Here is an 18,194-nt window from a genome sequence, read left to right on the forward strand (position 1 = left end):
GAGTAGTCTGAACAGAAGGAACACAATTAGAATATCTGTCCCATTGGGTTTAAAGGGTGTGGACTTTATTTTATGACTTATCCAGAGAGCAACAACAAATCTAGTTCTGTTCAGGGAATTTAATTTGCATCTCATTAACTAACTTGGCAAAATCTAACATTAGCTCAGAAAGGCTCATTTGATTAAAGAACTAGTGGACATTACTTCTCACAGACTAATCAAGTTAATTTTAATGGTAGTAATAATGTCTTCCTGGCAAGTTACCGTGAAAATCAAATAAGCTATCTCACATATTTTGGGGGATTTGTAAATTATAAAGTGTTTAAACAAATATAGGTATTTGAGGACTATTCCATTGTGACAACCTCCAAGTTCCATTTGATCTTTTTCCCTTAAATATTCTTTTGTTTGTTTGTTTTGGTTTTTTGAGACAGGGTTTCTCTATGTAGCTCCGGCTGTCCTGGAACTCACTGTGTAGACCAGGCTGGCCTTGAACTCAGAAATCTGCCTGCCTCTGCCTCCCAAGTGCTAGAATTAAAGGCATGCGCCACCACTGCCTGGCTTCCCTTACATATTCTTAAAAGATCCTATCTCACTATGAGGACCTTCTAAGCCTGACTCAGTATTAACTATGTTTTCAACTGGTAGATTAATTCAATAAATATATTCAGATAACTATCACAGGCCAGTGATGGCCAGCCATGGAGCTGTTAAGCAGGTATATACATTGAGAACACAATGTTTGTGTGTATGCATATATGTATATACACACACACACACAAACACACACACACACAGAGAAACACATTGATTTTGACAGATCTGCCTGAGAACCATCAATAACTGTTGAACTTTTGCTCAAATTGGATGTATACAAAGGTTGGCAGCTGGAGACAGTATCTAGAGGGGGCAGAATGGCATTCTGCTTCCAGGAAAACAAAGTGGAGGATGCTACTTCCTCTTCCTAGATAAAAAATGGGGCTCCAAAGGAAACAGTGTTTATATGTGACTTTTTGGAGTCATTCCCTCCTGAATCAAATAAAGAGCAACAAATGGAATGCCCCACTGCAAAGCAATCATACACACACACACACACCACACACACACACACAGAAACACATTGATTTTGACAGATCTGCCTGAGAACCATCAATAACTGTTGAACTTTTGCTCAAATTGGATGTATACAAAGGTTGGCAGCTGGAGACAGTATCTAGAGGGGGCAGAATGGCATTCTGCTTCCAGGAAAACAAAGTGGAGGATGCTACTTCCTCTTCCTAGATAAAAAATGGGGCTCCAAAGGAAACAGTGTTTATATGTGACTTTTTGGAGTCATTCCCTCCTGAATCAAATAAAGAGCAACAAATGGAATGCCCCACTGCAAAGCAGTCATACACACACACACACACACACACACACACACACACACACACACAATGGGCTGCATTGGCACCAGGATCCCAGTTTGTCAGCTGAGATACTCACATTCCAAGACACTCTACAGAAGAGCCAAGAAACAGTGACCTGAGATCCTTTGCAAGAGGGCACTCCACTACAGATCATAGCTCATTTAGCTTATACATGATCTAGCTCATTTAGCCTCCACAATGAAACATGACTGCAGGAAGGAGTCACCTTTCCAGTTAGTTATCTAGAGAGCTCAGAGATGCTGGGTGATTCACAAACTATCTCAAGAAGATGCCATAGATAGACATGTCTAACTTTTTTAAATGGAAGGGACATCAAGTATGCTACATAGATATACATGCAAATATATCCATTGTTAGTATTTATGTTTAACCTGATATTTGATATTAATATGACCTCCAACAGGTAGGCTGGGGAAACACTGAAAAGACCAGGAGCAATCCATTCTACTCTAAGCTAATATGACATAGTGTTTTTTGAAAGATGGATAAGACGTCTTATATTTGATAAGAAGTCAAATATATGAATTTCATCTTATGGAACCACTGTGGAAAACAGTGCAATCCTCTCATTTTAAACATAGATGATCCAAAACTAAGCTTAGGAAATGAAAGATCATAGTCTGTAAAACAATTAATGCTAGGGCTAAAGACACCTACCTACCAATTAAACCTCTGCTTAATTCCATTTGTATATAGCATGTCTTTACAGAGTACAACTGTAAGAGGAAAATTTTTCACCTTCAACCTGTTACCCACTGCTAGCACCCATGCCACATGCCTACATGTGATCTCTGGACTCGGTGTACAGGCTGTTTTTCTCATATTACTCAAATCTGTAAGAGGCCAGACCCCACAGAAAACTCAATGACTCTATAAACTGAATTAATAAATAATACATTGTGGTTGTGGGTGACAAACAAATGGGAAGATATGGAAGTGGTTTATAGGTAAGATGGAGAGAAATTGGTTTAGGTATAACCAGAACCTGGGGCCCAAATACAACCAGAATATTTCCTCTATACTCTGTTTTAGCCACACAGATTTCTTGTGTACTAGCATCTTCCTTTGCAACTACAGCACAGATGTGTGTGTGTGTGTGTGTGTGTGTATGTGTGTGTGTATGCATGTGTGTGAGCATGTGTGTTTAGCAGAGGATGGGTACCAATATCCAGCTTCATGGACAAAAGAGGAAAAAAAACTCTTCTATCTCTAAGCTTGGCCATGGGAGAAATGAGCTGATTGGTATATTCTATATCATGTGACAATTTCTAGACACAGCGGACAGAGAGCATCTAGTAAAGAATGGCATATCTTAGAAACCTGTCCCCAACCCCAAGATTTTTGCCAGGAAGAGAGAGAGTTAATACAGAGGCAACAGACACTGGATAAGCTACAAGAAGACCTTTAAAACTGCAAGAAAACTCAACATGCCATGTGTATATTAATTCTAAAAAAGCATACCATAAAGAAAATGTCATATAAAAATTAACATATGGAGGCTTGATAATCAATTTTCACAGGTATGAGTTTCAGTGATGGGGAGAAAGGTGCAGCAGAATTCAATTGTTTTCTTTCACTTTCTAGAAAAATATACCTATTTGGCAAGGTAAAAAGGAAAGCTAACACCAGGCATGGTGGTGCATGCCTTTAATGCCAGCACTCAGAGAGCAGAAGCATGCGGATCTCTGTGAGTTCAAGGCCAGCCTGTCTATAGAATGGGTTCCATGACAGCCAGGACTACTCAGAGAGACCCCATCTCCACATTCCCCACCTTCCCCCAAAAGAAAGAGAAGGTAACAACATGATTAGAAGCAGAAGCGTGCTGACCTAATGACCAAGGGTTGTTAGAATCAACCTTGCACCATTCCCAAGTGAGAAAAGAGGACAAACACATTCATCTCTGTCAATCTGCAATTTTTATTGTATCACTTAACACATTTTATTTTAAAAAATATCATGGCACTCTTTGAATCTTAAGTTGTCTATTCAGGCTTGGAAGTTGAAAACATTCTTAGAACGCCTTTGCTGTAAAGTAACAGACTGGAATGATAAGCAAGTGCATCTGAAGACATATCAATATCGGCAATAAGAACATTCTTCCAATGTGTACTCTAACATCGACATATGCATTCTCATGGGCCTTGTACCTTCTAAGTCAGGTTCTTCTTACCAACACTGGCACAGGATGCTTTCAACCTCGTGGCCATCCATTAAAGCAGTCCTACATAAAGAGTGTACTATGAAGGAAAAAGCTTATTCCCCTGCCTTCACATCGTGTGCAAGTCAACTGTGGCTATTCTTGAGGAGTGTGTTCCAGTGACAACCATCACCTAAGACGTGCGTAAATTCCTATAATCGGTGCCAGAAGGATGATACATTTCACTGTGCGGATACCAGCTGTCCAGTCTGGCTTCAGGGTGCCTAGGTTTTCAGAGATTTGATACCAAGGGTGCTTCTGAAGTGATGCCCCCTGGCAACTGTCTGTATTGTGGCTACTTCTGAGGAAGCATCCCTGACAAATGCAAGCTACTCTGTTTACTATGCCACACAAAGGCTGCTAATTACTCAGGTCTGAGTCTTTCCCCTTATTTCCCTGGCACAGATAAGGCTAAAGCAGTAGCACTTTGTTAAGAGAACTAGCCTATGCAGAATGCCCTTGTAGTGTAGAAAAAGTCAGTCAATGTGTACAATCTTTGCGGAGCAGAACGGAGAGCCTAAAAATGGAAATATCTTGGGATATCATCTTTTTAAATACTGCTAACATTGTGATTCAGGGCTCATGATCAATTGCCCATGGTTCTTTTTGGCTCAAGAGATGTTGTATAAGTAAACATTGGTGATCAATGCAGAAACAGTATTCAGAATACAAAGGCTAGTATAGCACACCATAGGTAGACGGCTAGTCGTCTTCTTTAAAGGCCACATCTGGTGGGATGCCAGCACTGGTAGAGCCTATGCCTTGGTCTTTCTTCTGCTTACTTTTCCCAGGGACGTTCCTGTTGGCCTTCATGAGTATCTATTTAGCTATAAGAAGTGTGGAGGGAAGGCGGATATTCTAAGAAGGGAAGCATAACTGGCATCTCTCAAAAAGGAGGAAGGTAAAAGAGACATAGTCATCAAAAAAGTATTCTACCTAATCACAAATGCACATGAAAATTCTCCTTCAGGGCTAAGTCAAGGTTTTATATATATGGCATAAAAGATGAACATATATCCACTGTGAGCAACAATGACAAAAACAACCTTCTTAGCACTCAAGAAGCAAGACTACAATAAAATGTTTTCCTCCCCCCCCCCATGGAACTGATACATCACACTGGAGAGAACGTCTGTGGCTGCACAAATCCAGAAATACTAGAAGAAAACTAGCTGAAACTTCTTGCTAAATGTATAACTGTTGATTACTGACATCCTTTCATTTAAATCCTAAGTGTTGAAAATGAAATCTTAGCAGCCTGGGGCAAATGTCCAACGGACACTTCAAGTAGAAATCTGTTGCATTGGCTTGAGGTTTGGTGAGACCTGGTGGAAGAAAAAGGAAAAAAAAATCAATTAAAGTTTACCACCACAGAATGTTCAAATACTGCTTCAATTTATTTTTAATAATTTCATTTTAAATTAAGAAATAAAAACTAAAGGGAATGTCAAATTTCAAAAGTAACCCAAAGATACAGCATAAAGAAATCCTATTTTATATAACTTAAATTATTGTTCATCAGGAAAGAAAGAAATAACCAAAATAACTTAATATACACTGCAAGAGATACTTCAGAGATCACGGGATTGAAGCAGTAGAAAATCACTCCCCGCTCCCCAGTTTGGCCCTCCAAACACCCAATGACTAATGCGAGTATAGACAAAATTAAAAGGATCAGTGCCGGTTAAGCCAGCCAACATTTCTTCATGGTTAGAAGAGGGACTCATGAAGCTGCATATCCAGCTGTAAAAAAACAAAAAACAAAAAAAAAAAACAAAAAAACGACTGGCAATGGATGGCGGCTAGGGAAAGAGAAGGCATTTCTCTTGGGAGTCTGAACCTTGGTGAGTAGCCCAGCTTCTGGTGGAGGAGCTCCACCCGTGTGGGGGCGGGGCAGCAGTAATTTGAATCAGTAGGTTATACACAAAGGGATGGGGAGAGAAACAGGGGTGGGAACTGGGTGTGGGGAGAGGAAAGAGAACAGAAATTGGTTGGGAGTGGGGCATCTCTGGGACTGGAAACCTGGGAGGGAGTAGGCTCCTGGAGTCTATGGGGGTGACCCTAGCTGAGACTCCTAGCTGGGGAGACTATGCATATGGAGACAGAATTGGTCACCTCCTGTAGCCACGTGGGTCTCTCAGTGGAGGGAGGGAGACGCTAACCCACCCACAAAACCTTAGATCCAAAATCTGATCTGTCTACAAGATATGCAGGGATAAAGATAGAACAGAGATGGTAGGGATGGCCAACAAGTGACTTGACTAACTGACCCATTCCATGGGAGAAAGCCAACCCCTGACACTATCAATGATATTTTGCTATGCTTGTAGACAGAAACCTAGCATAACTGTCCTCTGAGAGGCTTCATCCAGCAGCTGATGGATGATGTGGAGACCCACAACCAGACACTAGGTGAAGCTGGGGGAGTCTTGTGAAAGAGTGGGGTTAGAATTGAGGGAGCCAGAAGGATGAAGGACATTACAAGATCATCTACAGAGTCAAGTAACCTGGGCCCATGGGAGCTCACAGAGACTGGACCACCAACAAAAGAGCATACATGGGCTAGACATAGGCCCCCCCTACATATATGTAGCAGATGTAAAGTAAGGTCTCTATGTAGGTCCCCTAACAATTGGAGGGAGGAGGATGCTCTGATTCTGTTGCCTTCCTTTTGTATATCCTTCCCCTAACTGGGCTGCTTTGTCTGGCCTCAGTGGGAAAGGATGCACTTTGGCAGGTAGGTACCCATGAGGGGCTTCCCCATCTCTAAGGGGAAGAGGGGGTAATGGGGGGGAGGATTGTGAGGGTGGAACTAGGAGGATGGAGGCTGTGATTGAGATGCGAAGTGAATAGATCAATCAATCAATAGAAAAAAGAAAAGGTCATGATCATAGCAGTGAGACTTGTTAAGTTAAGGAAGTCTGGGCTCTGGGGAGAGAAGATAAAGGTAGATATGATGAAGATATATTGGTAACATGTATAAAGTTGTCAAAGAATAAACAAAAAGTATTCTTTAAAAAGAATCTGAGATTCTCATCTGCTTGTCAAAGCTTTAGTATATGGATATACATCATTTGGTTCTTTGAAAATAAATTATTTGATCAATCTAGGAAGAGCCTTCTTTCAAAATATGAGCACAAGGGGAGAAAAACAAATAGGATTCCTTAGTTATGAAAATATTGGGTCAGAGTTGCACAAAAATAAGCCACATAGGACTGCCTATCTAAGCTTCGCTGTGTAAGCACACACACATACACACACACACACACACACACACACACACAGACACATACACAAAGACACACACCCACCCCCCACCCCCCACACACAACTAACTAGGTCATGTATTAAAAAAAAGGGGAGTAACTCCCAGAATACATAAGGATATCTATAAGATGACAAAGAACAATAACTTGATTAAAAAGTAGTCAGTTGAACAGATAATTCTTCAAAGAAGATCCTCTGATGGCCAATATACAAATGATTCTATAAATCGCTTGTAAGAGAAATATAAGTGGTTCAATCACTGTGAAAAACAGTGTGGAAGTACCTCACAAACTGAAAAGGAAGTTAATATGTGACCCATAATCCTTCTTCTGGGGACATGTCCAGAACCTTTCAGAACAAGATCTCAAAGAAACACTGTATACTAGTGTCCATAATACCAATATTCACAGTAAGGACGAGGTAGAGGAGACCCAAACGTCCAGGCAGAGATGAACACTGCACTACCCTAAAGAATCTGAAAATGGCACAGTGAAATGGAAGGCTATCTCACGCTCATGCCCCTGGCTTGGAAGAACAAATAGGGTGAACATGTACATACTATTCAATATGAACTACAGATCCAGTGACATTCTTCTAAAAAAATGTGTATGAGTGTCTTGTACATGCACCATATGTGTACCTCATGCTTGTGGTGGCCAGAAGGGTGCAATGGATACTCTGGAACTGGACAGCTGTGGGCTACCATTTATGTGGGTGCTAAGACTGAAATCAGATCATTTTCAAGAGCAGCAAGTTTTCTTACCCTGTGAGCATCTCTCTAGCTACCAAGTTCTTACGTAAAATACCAGTCACTTTCTTTACAGAATCAAAAGAAATATTATAATTTAAATGGAACCACAAAAAACCTTGAATACTCGAGGCTGTTTTGAGTCACAGGGGCACAGTAAGAAAACATTACACTATTGGAATTTAAAATATACTACAAATCTGCTGTACTAAAATTTTAAATATACTGCTATTGAAAGAGTGTAATATTCTTATGAAAATAGACATAGCCCAGTGGAAAAGAACAAAGGCTCTAAAACTAAATTCAGTCATGGAAAGTGACATGGTTTGACAAAGGCACTAACAATATTGAAACCTTTAAAACCTAAGGGAAGGCCAGGCTTCTGCACTTGTCCAGGTGAGACCTGGACATCCAAGGCAAGAACAAAACAGACACCACCCCACCTGACCCCTGCACCCCTGTCTGTTGCTCACCAATTATATACATCCACTTGGATTAAAGACACAAATACAAGGCTCTCAGACTATGAGACACCATAAGAAAAATAAAACAAACACTTCAGGACTTTGATATTGGCAAGGAATTTTTTGTTTTTTAAGAAAAGACACCAAGCTGGCAGTGGTAGTGCACGCCTTTAATCACAGCACTCAGGACGTAGAGTCAGGAAGATCTCTGAGTTTGAGGACAGCCTTGTCTACAGAGTGAGCTCCAGGACAGCCAGGGCTGCTACATGGAGAAACCTTGTCAGAAATAAAAAAAGAAAGAAAGAATGGAAGGAAGGAAGGAAGGAAGGAAGGAAGGAAGGAAGGAAGGAAGGAAGGAAGACAGCCAAGCTACCAAAAGCACAGGAGAAAAAAAGCAAAAGTAAGCAAATGAGATTGTATCAACTAAAATGTTGCTCCAGAGCAAATGGACCAAGCCATAGTCAAGTACGAAAGGACAGTGTGCAGAGGGACAAGGCGTATGCAGGATGCTCATACGAGGGACTAACAATAAACACATACGTGACAAGAGTTAATATCCAGGATGTATCTATGGAATTCAGACAACCCAACAGCAAAAGCATCCCTCAAATAATCCAATTAAAAGTGGGCAACGAGGCTGGGTGTGGCACCACTTCTTTGATCCTAGCATTCAGGAAGCAGAGGCAGGTGGATCGAAGTTCAAGGCCAGCCTGGTGTACAGAGAAAGTTTCAGGACAGCCAGAGTTATACAGATGATCCTGTCTCAAAGCCAGCTAGCAAGCAAACAAACAAACAAGAAGCGGTCACTATAGCTAAATATGACAGATAAGGGAACAAAAGATACGTACAAAAGACCAAAGGGTTTATGAAAATTCACAACATCCTTAATCATTAAAGACATGAAAATCAAAACCACAATGAGATCCAGGCCCAATCCAGTTAAGTTGGCTATTGTCAGAGATGAAGATAACTGTTCTTGTAAAATCACAAAGGAAGAAGTGTTGGTAAGGATATAACAGGGGACACTCGGTAGGAACAGAATGGGAAAGCCACTATGAACCTCAGTGCAAGATTCCCTCAAAAATTAAAAATAGAATCACCACATGATCCAGTATACAAAAGAGATCAGATCATTGCGCCAACAACACAACCACATTCCCCATTCATAAGATCCAAGAAACAGAAAGAACCTAATGTCTATCACCTATTGAACGGACACAGGACACGGTGTTCGTGCACAAAGGATTACTATCTACTAATTTTAAAAAAACAAATTCTTGGATTTTGTGGCAACACACACAAAAGTAGAAGTCACTGCTTTAGATGAAATATTTGAGCAAGCACATTAAAATGAGTACTACATGATCTCAGTTGCATGGAGAGGAGAAAAGGTATGACATCATAGAAAGGGCGAGTAGAATCCTGGTTTCCCCAAGGCTGGGAGCAGAAAGGAGAGGGGGATGGGTGACCTGTCACTGCATACTGAGGTAGTTAGGAGTGAGAATGTGGGCTTGCTGCATAGCAGTGGTGACTGCCTGTTTATAACAGCGATGTGCTATATACGTCCTTTCCCCAGTGGAGAAGATTTTAAACGTTCCTATCACAGATGCTTTAGTACATAGGAATGATTACCTTAATTTGAACACAATGCATATACATATTAAAACATCAAAGTATACCTCTTAAATAAACTAATTTTCATATCAGTGTAATAATGATAAACAGAGGACAATGGTACTGGAATATCAAAAGGACTACATTTTCAAATCCATGCAGATAAGAAAAATAGCCCCTCCTCCCCCATGTGTGTATAACAAAGACAGCAAAATTTTCTGAATTATCCACATGAATAACGAATGGATAGATAATAAGGGTCTTATTATATCTGTATATGCTGTATATTCTTTTGCAGCAGAAACTGAAATTTCCGCAGATCTCTGAAGGTATTAACTGTCAGAGGTTTCCTATTTACACAGGAAAAACAAAACAAAAGAGCTGATTAGGAACTGTTTGTTTCACTAGAGTAAGAAATCCTAAATAGTTCAAATATAAATAAATCCCCTCTCTTCCCCCCTGAGATTATGGGAAAGCTAATTAAAAATGAGCTTTTCAAGCAAGGTATTACTGGGAGACTGTCTTTTTTCCAAAGGGAAATTCAGAAAAGGTTAATAAACAAAAGGCCTTGGAACAGTACCAAGAGGTGGTTACTATGTACATAATGAATTATACAACAAAGCGGTTTCAGAGAAATTCATTATGCATTTGTACGTACAGACCAAGCCTGCGTGCTCAGGAAGTTAAGTATAAAATCTATGGACGGGACATCAAACACTTTTGGCTAAATGAGTTTCTCTAATTTTTTTCTCAGTGTGTTCTATTGTAATTAGTAAATGGGTTCTGTCCTTCAATATTTCAGACACATATATTCTGTTTACCTTTAGTTAACTTTAGGTTAATTGCATCTATCTGTCAACTCTAAGAGAAGGTGGCTAGTGATTTATAATAAACACTTCTATACACATACAATAAATAAACACATTATTTTTTTTAAAGCAGACATAAATAAGTGTGATTGTGGAAATTTTAGTAGAAACTCTCCCTGTATCTTCACTGAATTTCTTTTTTTTTTTTTTAATGTCTATTATTTCTTTTTTTTTTTACTTTCTTAATTTTTTTTTATTCGATATAATTTATTTACATTTCAAATGATTTCCCCTTTTTTAGCGCCCCCCCCTCCCCGAAAGTCCCGTAAGCCCCCTTCTCTTCCCCTGTCCTCCCTCCCACCCCTTCCCAGTTCCCCGTTCTGGTTTTGCCAAATACTGTTTCACTGAGTCTTTCCAGAACCAGGGACCACTCCTGCTTTCTTCTTGTATCTCATTTGATGTGTGGATTATGTTTTGGGTATTCCAGTTTTCTAGGTTAATAACCACTTATTAGTGAGTGCATACCATGATTCACCTTTTGAGTCTGGGTTACCTCACTTAGTATGATGTTCTCTAGCTCCATCCATTTGCCTAAGAATTTCATGAATTCATTGTTTCTAATGGCTGAATAGTACTCCATTGTGTAAGAGCAAGAATTGACAAATGGGACCTCATAAGGTTACAGAGTTTCTGTAAGGCAAAGGACACCATCAAGAGGACAGATCGGCAACCAACAAATTGGGAAAAGATCTTCACCAATCCTACATCAGATAGAGGGCTAATATCCAATATATATAAAGAACTCAAGAAGTTAGACTCCAGAAAACCGAACAACCCTATTAAAAAATGGGGTACAGAGTTAAACAAAGAATTCTCACCTGAAGAACTTCGGATGGCGGAGAAGCATCTTAAAAAATGCTCAACTTCATTAGTCATTAGGGAAATGCAAATCAAAACAACCCTAAGATTTCATCTTACACCAGTCAGAATGGCTAAGATTAAAAATTCAGGAGACAGCAGGTGTTGGAGAGGGTGCGGAGAAAGAGGAACACTCCTCCACTGCTGGTGGGGTTGCAAATTGGTACAACCACTCTGGAAATCAGTCTGGCGGTTCCTCCGAAAACTGGGCACCTCACTTCCAGAAGATCCTGCTATACCACTCCTGGGCATATACCCAGAGGATTCCCCACCATGTAATAAGGATACATGCTCTACTATGTTCATAGCAGCCCTATTTATAATTGCCAGATGCTGGAAAGAACCCAGGTATCCCTCAACAGAAGAGTGGATACAAAAAATGTGGTATATCTACACAATGGAGTACTATTCACTGAATTTCTAAGGCTGAGTTTTCTGTGCACTATCATTTACCTGCAGGTAGGGTGCAACTCATCTGCTCTTGTTACATTCTAGCATCTCTAATGCATGGACTGAAAACCACAGAAGTGAGTGAAGGACGGGGTCCCTGTCAGATAAGTGTAAGCACAAGGAAGCATCCCTTCTCCACAGGTGGCTAACATCAGGACTGGACACATCTGACAAAGAGAAGAGACCTTCCAGGATTCACACAAGATAAGCAGGAGCTTGTCCTCAGCTCCTTGGTGTGTCCTCATGTTCCTGTCACATTCCTGACAGCCCTGGCCCAAGTCACACACAGCTTCCTCTTCTACTGCTCGGACCAGCTCCTTAAATGCGCAGAAATGAATAGTTGGTGCCCTGAAACCATTTGTCCACCTAGCCTGCAGTCCTGGAGGCTGCTGGCTCTGCTCACAGAAGCACTTACTGCAAAGTCACAGCCTGTGCTCTTCCTGATGTCATCAACAGTCAGGCCTTCCCAGAGTTCGATCAGCGTCAATCCGTTTTTCTTGTCCACGTCAAACACGCCCTGTAGGAAAGTCAAGAAAATGACAACCATTTCCATCATGAAAAAATATCACAAGGAATAGCTAGGTTTTTAAGTTCCTAGAACAGGGAAAAGATCCGGGGCCAGAGACAGAGAACCAGGAATGAAAAAAAAAATGTTCATTATAATTATTATAAATAATATCAAGTCCTCATCATTCTTGGCTACAGTCGGCATCCTTTACCACTGGACTCCATTTTTTAAAGCTGTCTTCCATTTGTGACGTTGGGTGAAATGCCAGAGGGACAACCAATGATCTGAAGAAGGACAGGAATGAATAAAGTGGGAATGAGGCAGGGGGATAGCTGGGAAGAGAGAGGATAGAGGTGATGGGGAGAGGATGCTGGGTAAAGGATTACAGGAAACAATAGAAGACACTGTAGCACCCAAGAGTAACTGTGAAATGAAAGCCCAGCCAACTCATCCAAGTAGCTGTTGAAGTGCTCCCTGGGAAAGCTCTCCAACCTTGAAATGTCCATGAAAGCAGGTGGGCCCATGAGAAGCCACACATTCGGTGAGCAAATCAAATGGCAGTGCTGGTGCCTAAGGCAGGCAGGAATGCCAACCCCAGCCCGCACAACCCACCCCACGTCATGGCCACAGCTGCCAACTTCTGACGGTTCCTCCATAGCACTGTTTGACCTTCATAGAAGTCTACAAAGCAGTCGATACAGCTTCATACTTGAGAATTCTTCAGAAGTCTTCTCAGATATTTGCTGTGATTAGTTCTGGGGCATGGGGTCACTTGTCCTGGGGAAGACTATGTTGATGTGTTATAATTGAGACTCAACTGCTTCTATAGGGCTTCAAACCCTGTTCTACCCGTCCAGTCATACAGCTCTGCTCTACAACAGCTAGGCAACCTGGGGACCCTGTGGTCAGAGAGCACAGAAACCCCTACCTGGGGCTCAACAGCAGCCTGTGCTACAGGAAACATGGAAGATGATAACACCCTCTCCGGACCACACCCGGGACAGGTGTTGTTATTACTTAGCAGATTGACTAAGCCAAGTCAAAGGGCTGAAAGAATTACTGTCTCCAGTCAGTCTATCTTTTTCTTCTAGAAGTATCACAGGATGAAAGATACTTTGTTTGGTAACTTAATTGATTCTCCTGAAACAATGACTGAAATTTAAGAGCAAATACTACGGCAAACTTCTTTTTGCACACTTACTCACTTATGTTCTTAAAAAAACAACAAAACCTTCATCTTTATTTTCCAGCAGAAATGTGTGTCCCATGGGTGGGGAAATGCTAATTTGGGCCGTGTCTATAGATTCTATTATCTGCCTTTATTCTGATACAAAACTTTTTCTTTTATAGAAAGTCGGTCCAGAGAACCATTCAAACTGATATGCTCCTTTTCATGCATTATAAACAACATATAAATTTATAAAATTAGAGAACAAAAACTCTTGGATTATGTTATTAAGAAGAGATATAGACATGATTTAGGAAAAAGATAATTGTGGTGTCACTAATATGGGGCTTCAGGAAGCAGGGAGGAAAGATTGCAAACAGGCTAAATGATTTAAAAAAAAAAAACAACACTTTGATTAACACTCTCATCAGGTTCTAATTAACTCCCAGATTACACGGAAGGCCAACCATCTATAGATTTTTAAAAAGACAGAAACTAGAAATATTTAAGAAGCATTTCATTTAGTAGTCTAAGGGGCAAACAAAATTTTGATACAGAGAGTTAAAAACCTAAAGGCTAAATTGTTAACTGCTAATCAAAAATTATACTGAAACTACCTTGTTTTATAGGTAAGTTAATTACTTTATTACTACCATAATAGCTACACTATGGACCAGAGGGTTAATCACAGCCAGATGCTGATAGGGCAAGCTAGTGGAATTCTCCTTGGAGCGGATTATACATCCTATCCATCCTCACCCTCTGATCCAGCATCCTCCTCAGAGCACCTGCCCTGCACGACTCAGGTAAACACGCAGCCTTCCCTGAGATGCCAGAGACCAGCTGCCCTGACTTTCTTTCTTTCCCACAGTGCCATTCATAGTTCATGCTCTGATTGTGGCTTCTTGCTAAGGACTCTCGGTAGCTTATTCCAGTTCTGACGTCTCCTCTGAACCCTAGATCTGAGTCTCCCATTGTCTTTCTCCAATTCTCAGGAATTTGAAATGGAAGGTGTCAAATTCGGCCTCTGCTTTTCCTGCCTCCCACTCCCTCCTGTCCTGAGCTTTGCCAGGACATAGCAGGTCAGACATTCTCACTCCCTAGAAAAACGTAGGTTCACCTGTCTTACCAGCAGGGCCCCTACAAATAAGATTAGGCAGAGTCCAGTCTCCTAAATTTTTCTAAGATATCTCTCTGGATTGTGATTTGGGATCTTTTTTTCTTACCTAGACCACTGATGGGCCCTTTCAATGAGATTAATCTCTTCTTTGTCTATTCAGGGAGAAAAAGTTACAGAGTTCTTACGAATGCAGAATGGTTTCCTAAGTTATAAAGGAGTGGCTGAAGGATTCTCCATTCCCCTCCTGAAAAGAAACGCATTTTTAAGAGAGCATCCCCATCTTTCTTTGATGTGATCCCTCCATGTATTTTCTGCTCTAGTTCTGAATACAGCTGCATTTTTGCTCCAAGCTATCCTGCATGGACGTTCTTAAACAAGCGGGGCTTTCTTCATCAAGCTAAGACTTTGCATGGGGCTGTTCCCCTTTTGCCTGTGCTGTCTTATTTGATTTTCTTTTCAATCACAGAACTCCCATTTGTCTTTCAAGATTCCCAATCCAATCTGTCCATTTTCTTAGTATGGAGAGTATAAGTATGGCCCCCTATATTTAATGACATAACTGAATCCAAGTTAGTTACCACCCTATGTGTTATAGGAGCAGCTGTGAAGGAAACAGGTAGAGGTTAGAGGTTATTTCAACAGAGCTGTTAGGGTTAAGATAAGCTAAGTATAAGGTTTCATGGAAGCACTCACAAGATGTGTAGGGAGGGAGAAGATGAAAGAGAAACAGAAGATACATGTCTGAGATGGAAGATGGACAGGAAGTAGTTGAGGTATGGATGGGAAGAACACACGTCAGGGAGAAGTGGAGAGTGTACAGCTCAAGAACATGCTCCACAGGAGGGAGAGGGCAACAAGAGTTTTAAAATTGCTGAGGCGAGAGAGTTTAAGTCAGAAAGACTTGACTGTAAAAAGCGTAACTTGGGAAATGCTGTGTATGACATCACTGAGAAGCAGCTCTTGGTACTGCTGCTGGGCTGCCCTATGTGATGTCGTCGGCTGTGCTATGCCTTGTCTATGGGAGTGTCACTCTTCTGGAGATGCCGGATACCTGCTGTCCAATCCTATGAAATGTGTCCTTTGTGGCAGATGTGTCTGTAACTGCCTCCTCTTCCTCCTTTTTGTAAGGCATTGTTAGAAACAGTAAGGTTCTGAGAAGGTCCTCTAAAGAAATGTTTATTGAATGAATAACAACATGGAAGAATAGAAGAAAGAAGTTTTTAAAAAAAGGTGTTTGGAATGCTATTAAGCTGTATCAGTCATAAAGGTTACATCTTAAGAAAACACAAGGATCAAATGGAAAGTGTTTAGGGATGAATGATGGGAGTGGGGGAAGAGGCCACTTTGAGGATGAGATCACTGGGCACTATGAAGGTGACAAGCCCTGTTGTGATGCAGGTACAGCTAGGCTTAAAGGAATACAAGACAGCAGAGTGTGACATAGGAGGCTGTGTAGGTAGAAGACCTGAGATAGAAGACCTGAGAGGCCAAGGGTGGGGCAAGCAAGGGCAGGCAAGGCAAGGGCAGGTCATCAAGGGCAGGGCAAACAAGGGCAGGCAAAGGCAGGCCAGCATGGAGAGGGCCTTACTCAAGGGGGAAAGGAAGCTCAGATTTGGGAAGAACATTGTTAGAAAACCCCTGGTTAAGGCTACCACCATATTAAAGAAATCAGGATTGAGAATGGCTCTGTCTTAACTACAAAGCAAAGGTCCTGTCCATAGCTTAGAGGACACTCAAGAAACAACAATGGCGGATACACTCGCTCTTCTGCCACTTATGCACATTTCTAGGATTCCATAGTCTCAGGAATGCAGGACCAGATGGAAACTTCCTGAGAATGCAGCTCCTGGGAAGTGTTCTACACTTAACCTGTTGCAGAGTGTGCTTTAGGGTGCTCCCATCCTGTAAAGAGGGCTAGTGAGCCAGACACTGTGAGACACTGCTACACAGCTCTGGAGAGGAGAGGCAGCACTGACAAGTGGGGAAAACCCAGATAAGCAGTTCTGTCCTGTGTCTTCAAGAAAACCACCTTCCCAGATGACTTATGGGAACCATGGCATTCCCACACCGTAAGTTTAAATCTGAGAAAGGAATCTGGCTGTGCACAGCAGGCCCAAACATTCTTTTCATATGAGCAGCTTTTTACTGTATAATTGATCAAAATTATCCATTTAGGAAACAAAGTACAGGGGCACATAAGGGGCAGATCTTCTGGAGTCCACTTTATATGAAGGTCAGAAACCCTGCCAAGCATACATGTCTTCACCCATTGTGGGTCCATGCCACAGCTCAAACCCAAGTGACTTAAACTCAACTCTGGGTGCATTTCCTAATATAAAAACCCAACCTTTTATTCTTGTTGTTTTGGCAGACAAGAAAGAAAATGAGGGAAGACAAGTGCACCCTGAACTTTACATCCATCACCCATCTTGACGACTGCAAAAGCTACCCAGGATTAGAGTTCCAGTGTGTGTGTGTGTGTGTGTGTGTGTGTGTGTGTGTAATCCCAGAGAACTGCGCATGAGCAAGTCTACATTTAGAAAGAGTAATTTTCCCATTCCCTCCTTCCACAGACTAACGTAATCTCTTGGCTACTGATGCGATATAGCTTCAGATGGGGATTTTAAAAAACTTCAAATGTGTCTCCAAATGAAACAAGAGAGGCGGCGATGGTGGACGCATGCAGAGGCAAGGGCAGACTTTACCTTTTCTGTAATAATGCGGTTGACACACTGCTTGCCCGTCAGTGGCAACGTGCACTTCTCCATGATTTTGTGTGCATTTCCCTGTTTTAAAGGACAATGATAAAATGTTAACAACATTATTTAAAGAGTAATTCCTACTTAGAAATGGTGTGACTGTAGGAAAACCAGGAACTATAAGAGACATCAACTTTTAAGAAGCAGCTATTTCCAAACCTTTGTCAAGCCCTCCTCTCTCTCTATCACCCCTGGAATAACTTAGGGAGGACCCCTACAAGTCACCAAAGGCTTACGAGGTTACCGGGAAAACAAAGAGGTACCTATATGTACCCTCAAGCCTCAATCCCTGAACCACTTGATGTGCAGTTCTAAGTATAATATCCCCTCATTATTCTCCTTCAAAGTGTGGGCCTCTTAAAAGAGCTGTAGTCATTTGCCACGAGTAGGAAGGATACATAAAAAACAAGCATGCGACCCAACCTTCCTCTTCTAAAACAGACTTAATTCTATTCATTAAAAATAATAATAATAAATAACAGATGCATAAAAGAAAGCTTCCTTTGTCAATGGGAAAATGTGTCAATCCCATATTTTTATGTATTTTTTCTCCTACATTAAAAGTATTATATTTAGCATGTTATTTATTCTTCACTGTGAAGTTTAGAGATTATCCACTTGTGGTATATGAACACCTAATTTTCTTTCAAGTCCCACCTGCAGCCCCAAAGACCTCATCATCCTATTCAGTCCTCCCAGGGAGGGCCTGTCATGATTTGTTGTTGATTTCAACCATTGTAAT

The 18,194-nt window shown here is 41.2% G+C and overlaps 1 protein-coding gene across 1 annotated transcript in view; it reads right to left on the minus strand.

Annotated features, from left to right (window-relative positions):
• Nucleotides 1-3,327: 3,327 nt before the first annotated feature.
• Oxct1 (3-oxoacid CoA-transferase 1) overlaps nt 3,328-18,194 on the minus strand; it is a 130,124-nt gene continuing 115,257 nt past the window's right edge. The window contains exons 15-17 of the mRNA XM_052159503.1: nt 17,399-17,479; nt 12,313-12,414; nt 3,328-4,952 (exon numbers count right to left, since the gene is read on the minus strand). Coding sequence (XP_052015463.1) covers nt 4,911-4,952; nt 12,313-12,414; nt 17,399-17,479 — 225 coding nt within the window. The 3' untranslated portion in view covers nt 3,328-4,910. The remainder of the gene's footprint in view (nt 4,953-12,312; nt 12,415-17,398; nt 17,480-18,194) is intronic.

Source organism: Apodemus sylvaticus, chromosome 16, assembly GCF_947179515.1.
Source record: "Apodemus sylvaticus chromosome 16, mApoSyl1.1, whole genome shotgun sequence".
Classification (NCBI taxonomy): Eukaryota; Metazoa; Chordata; class Mammalia; order Rodentia; family Muridae; genus Apodemus; species Apodemus sylvaticus.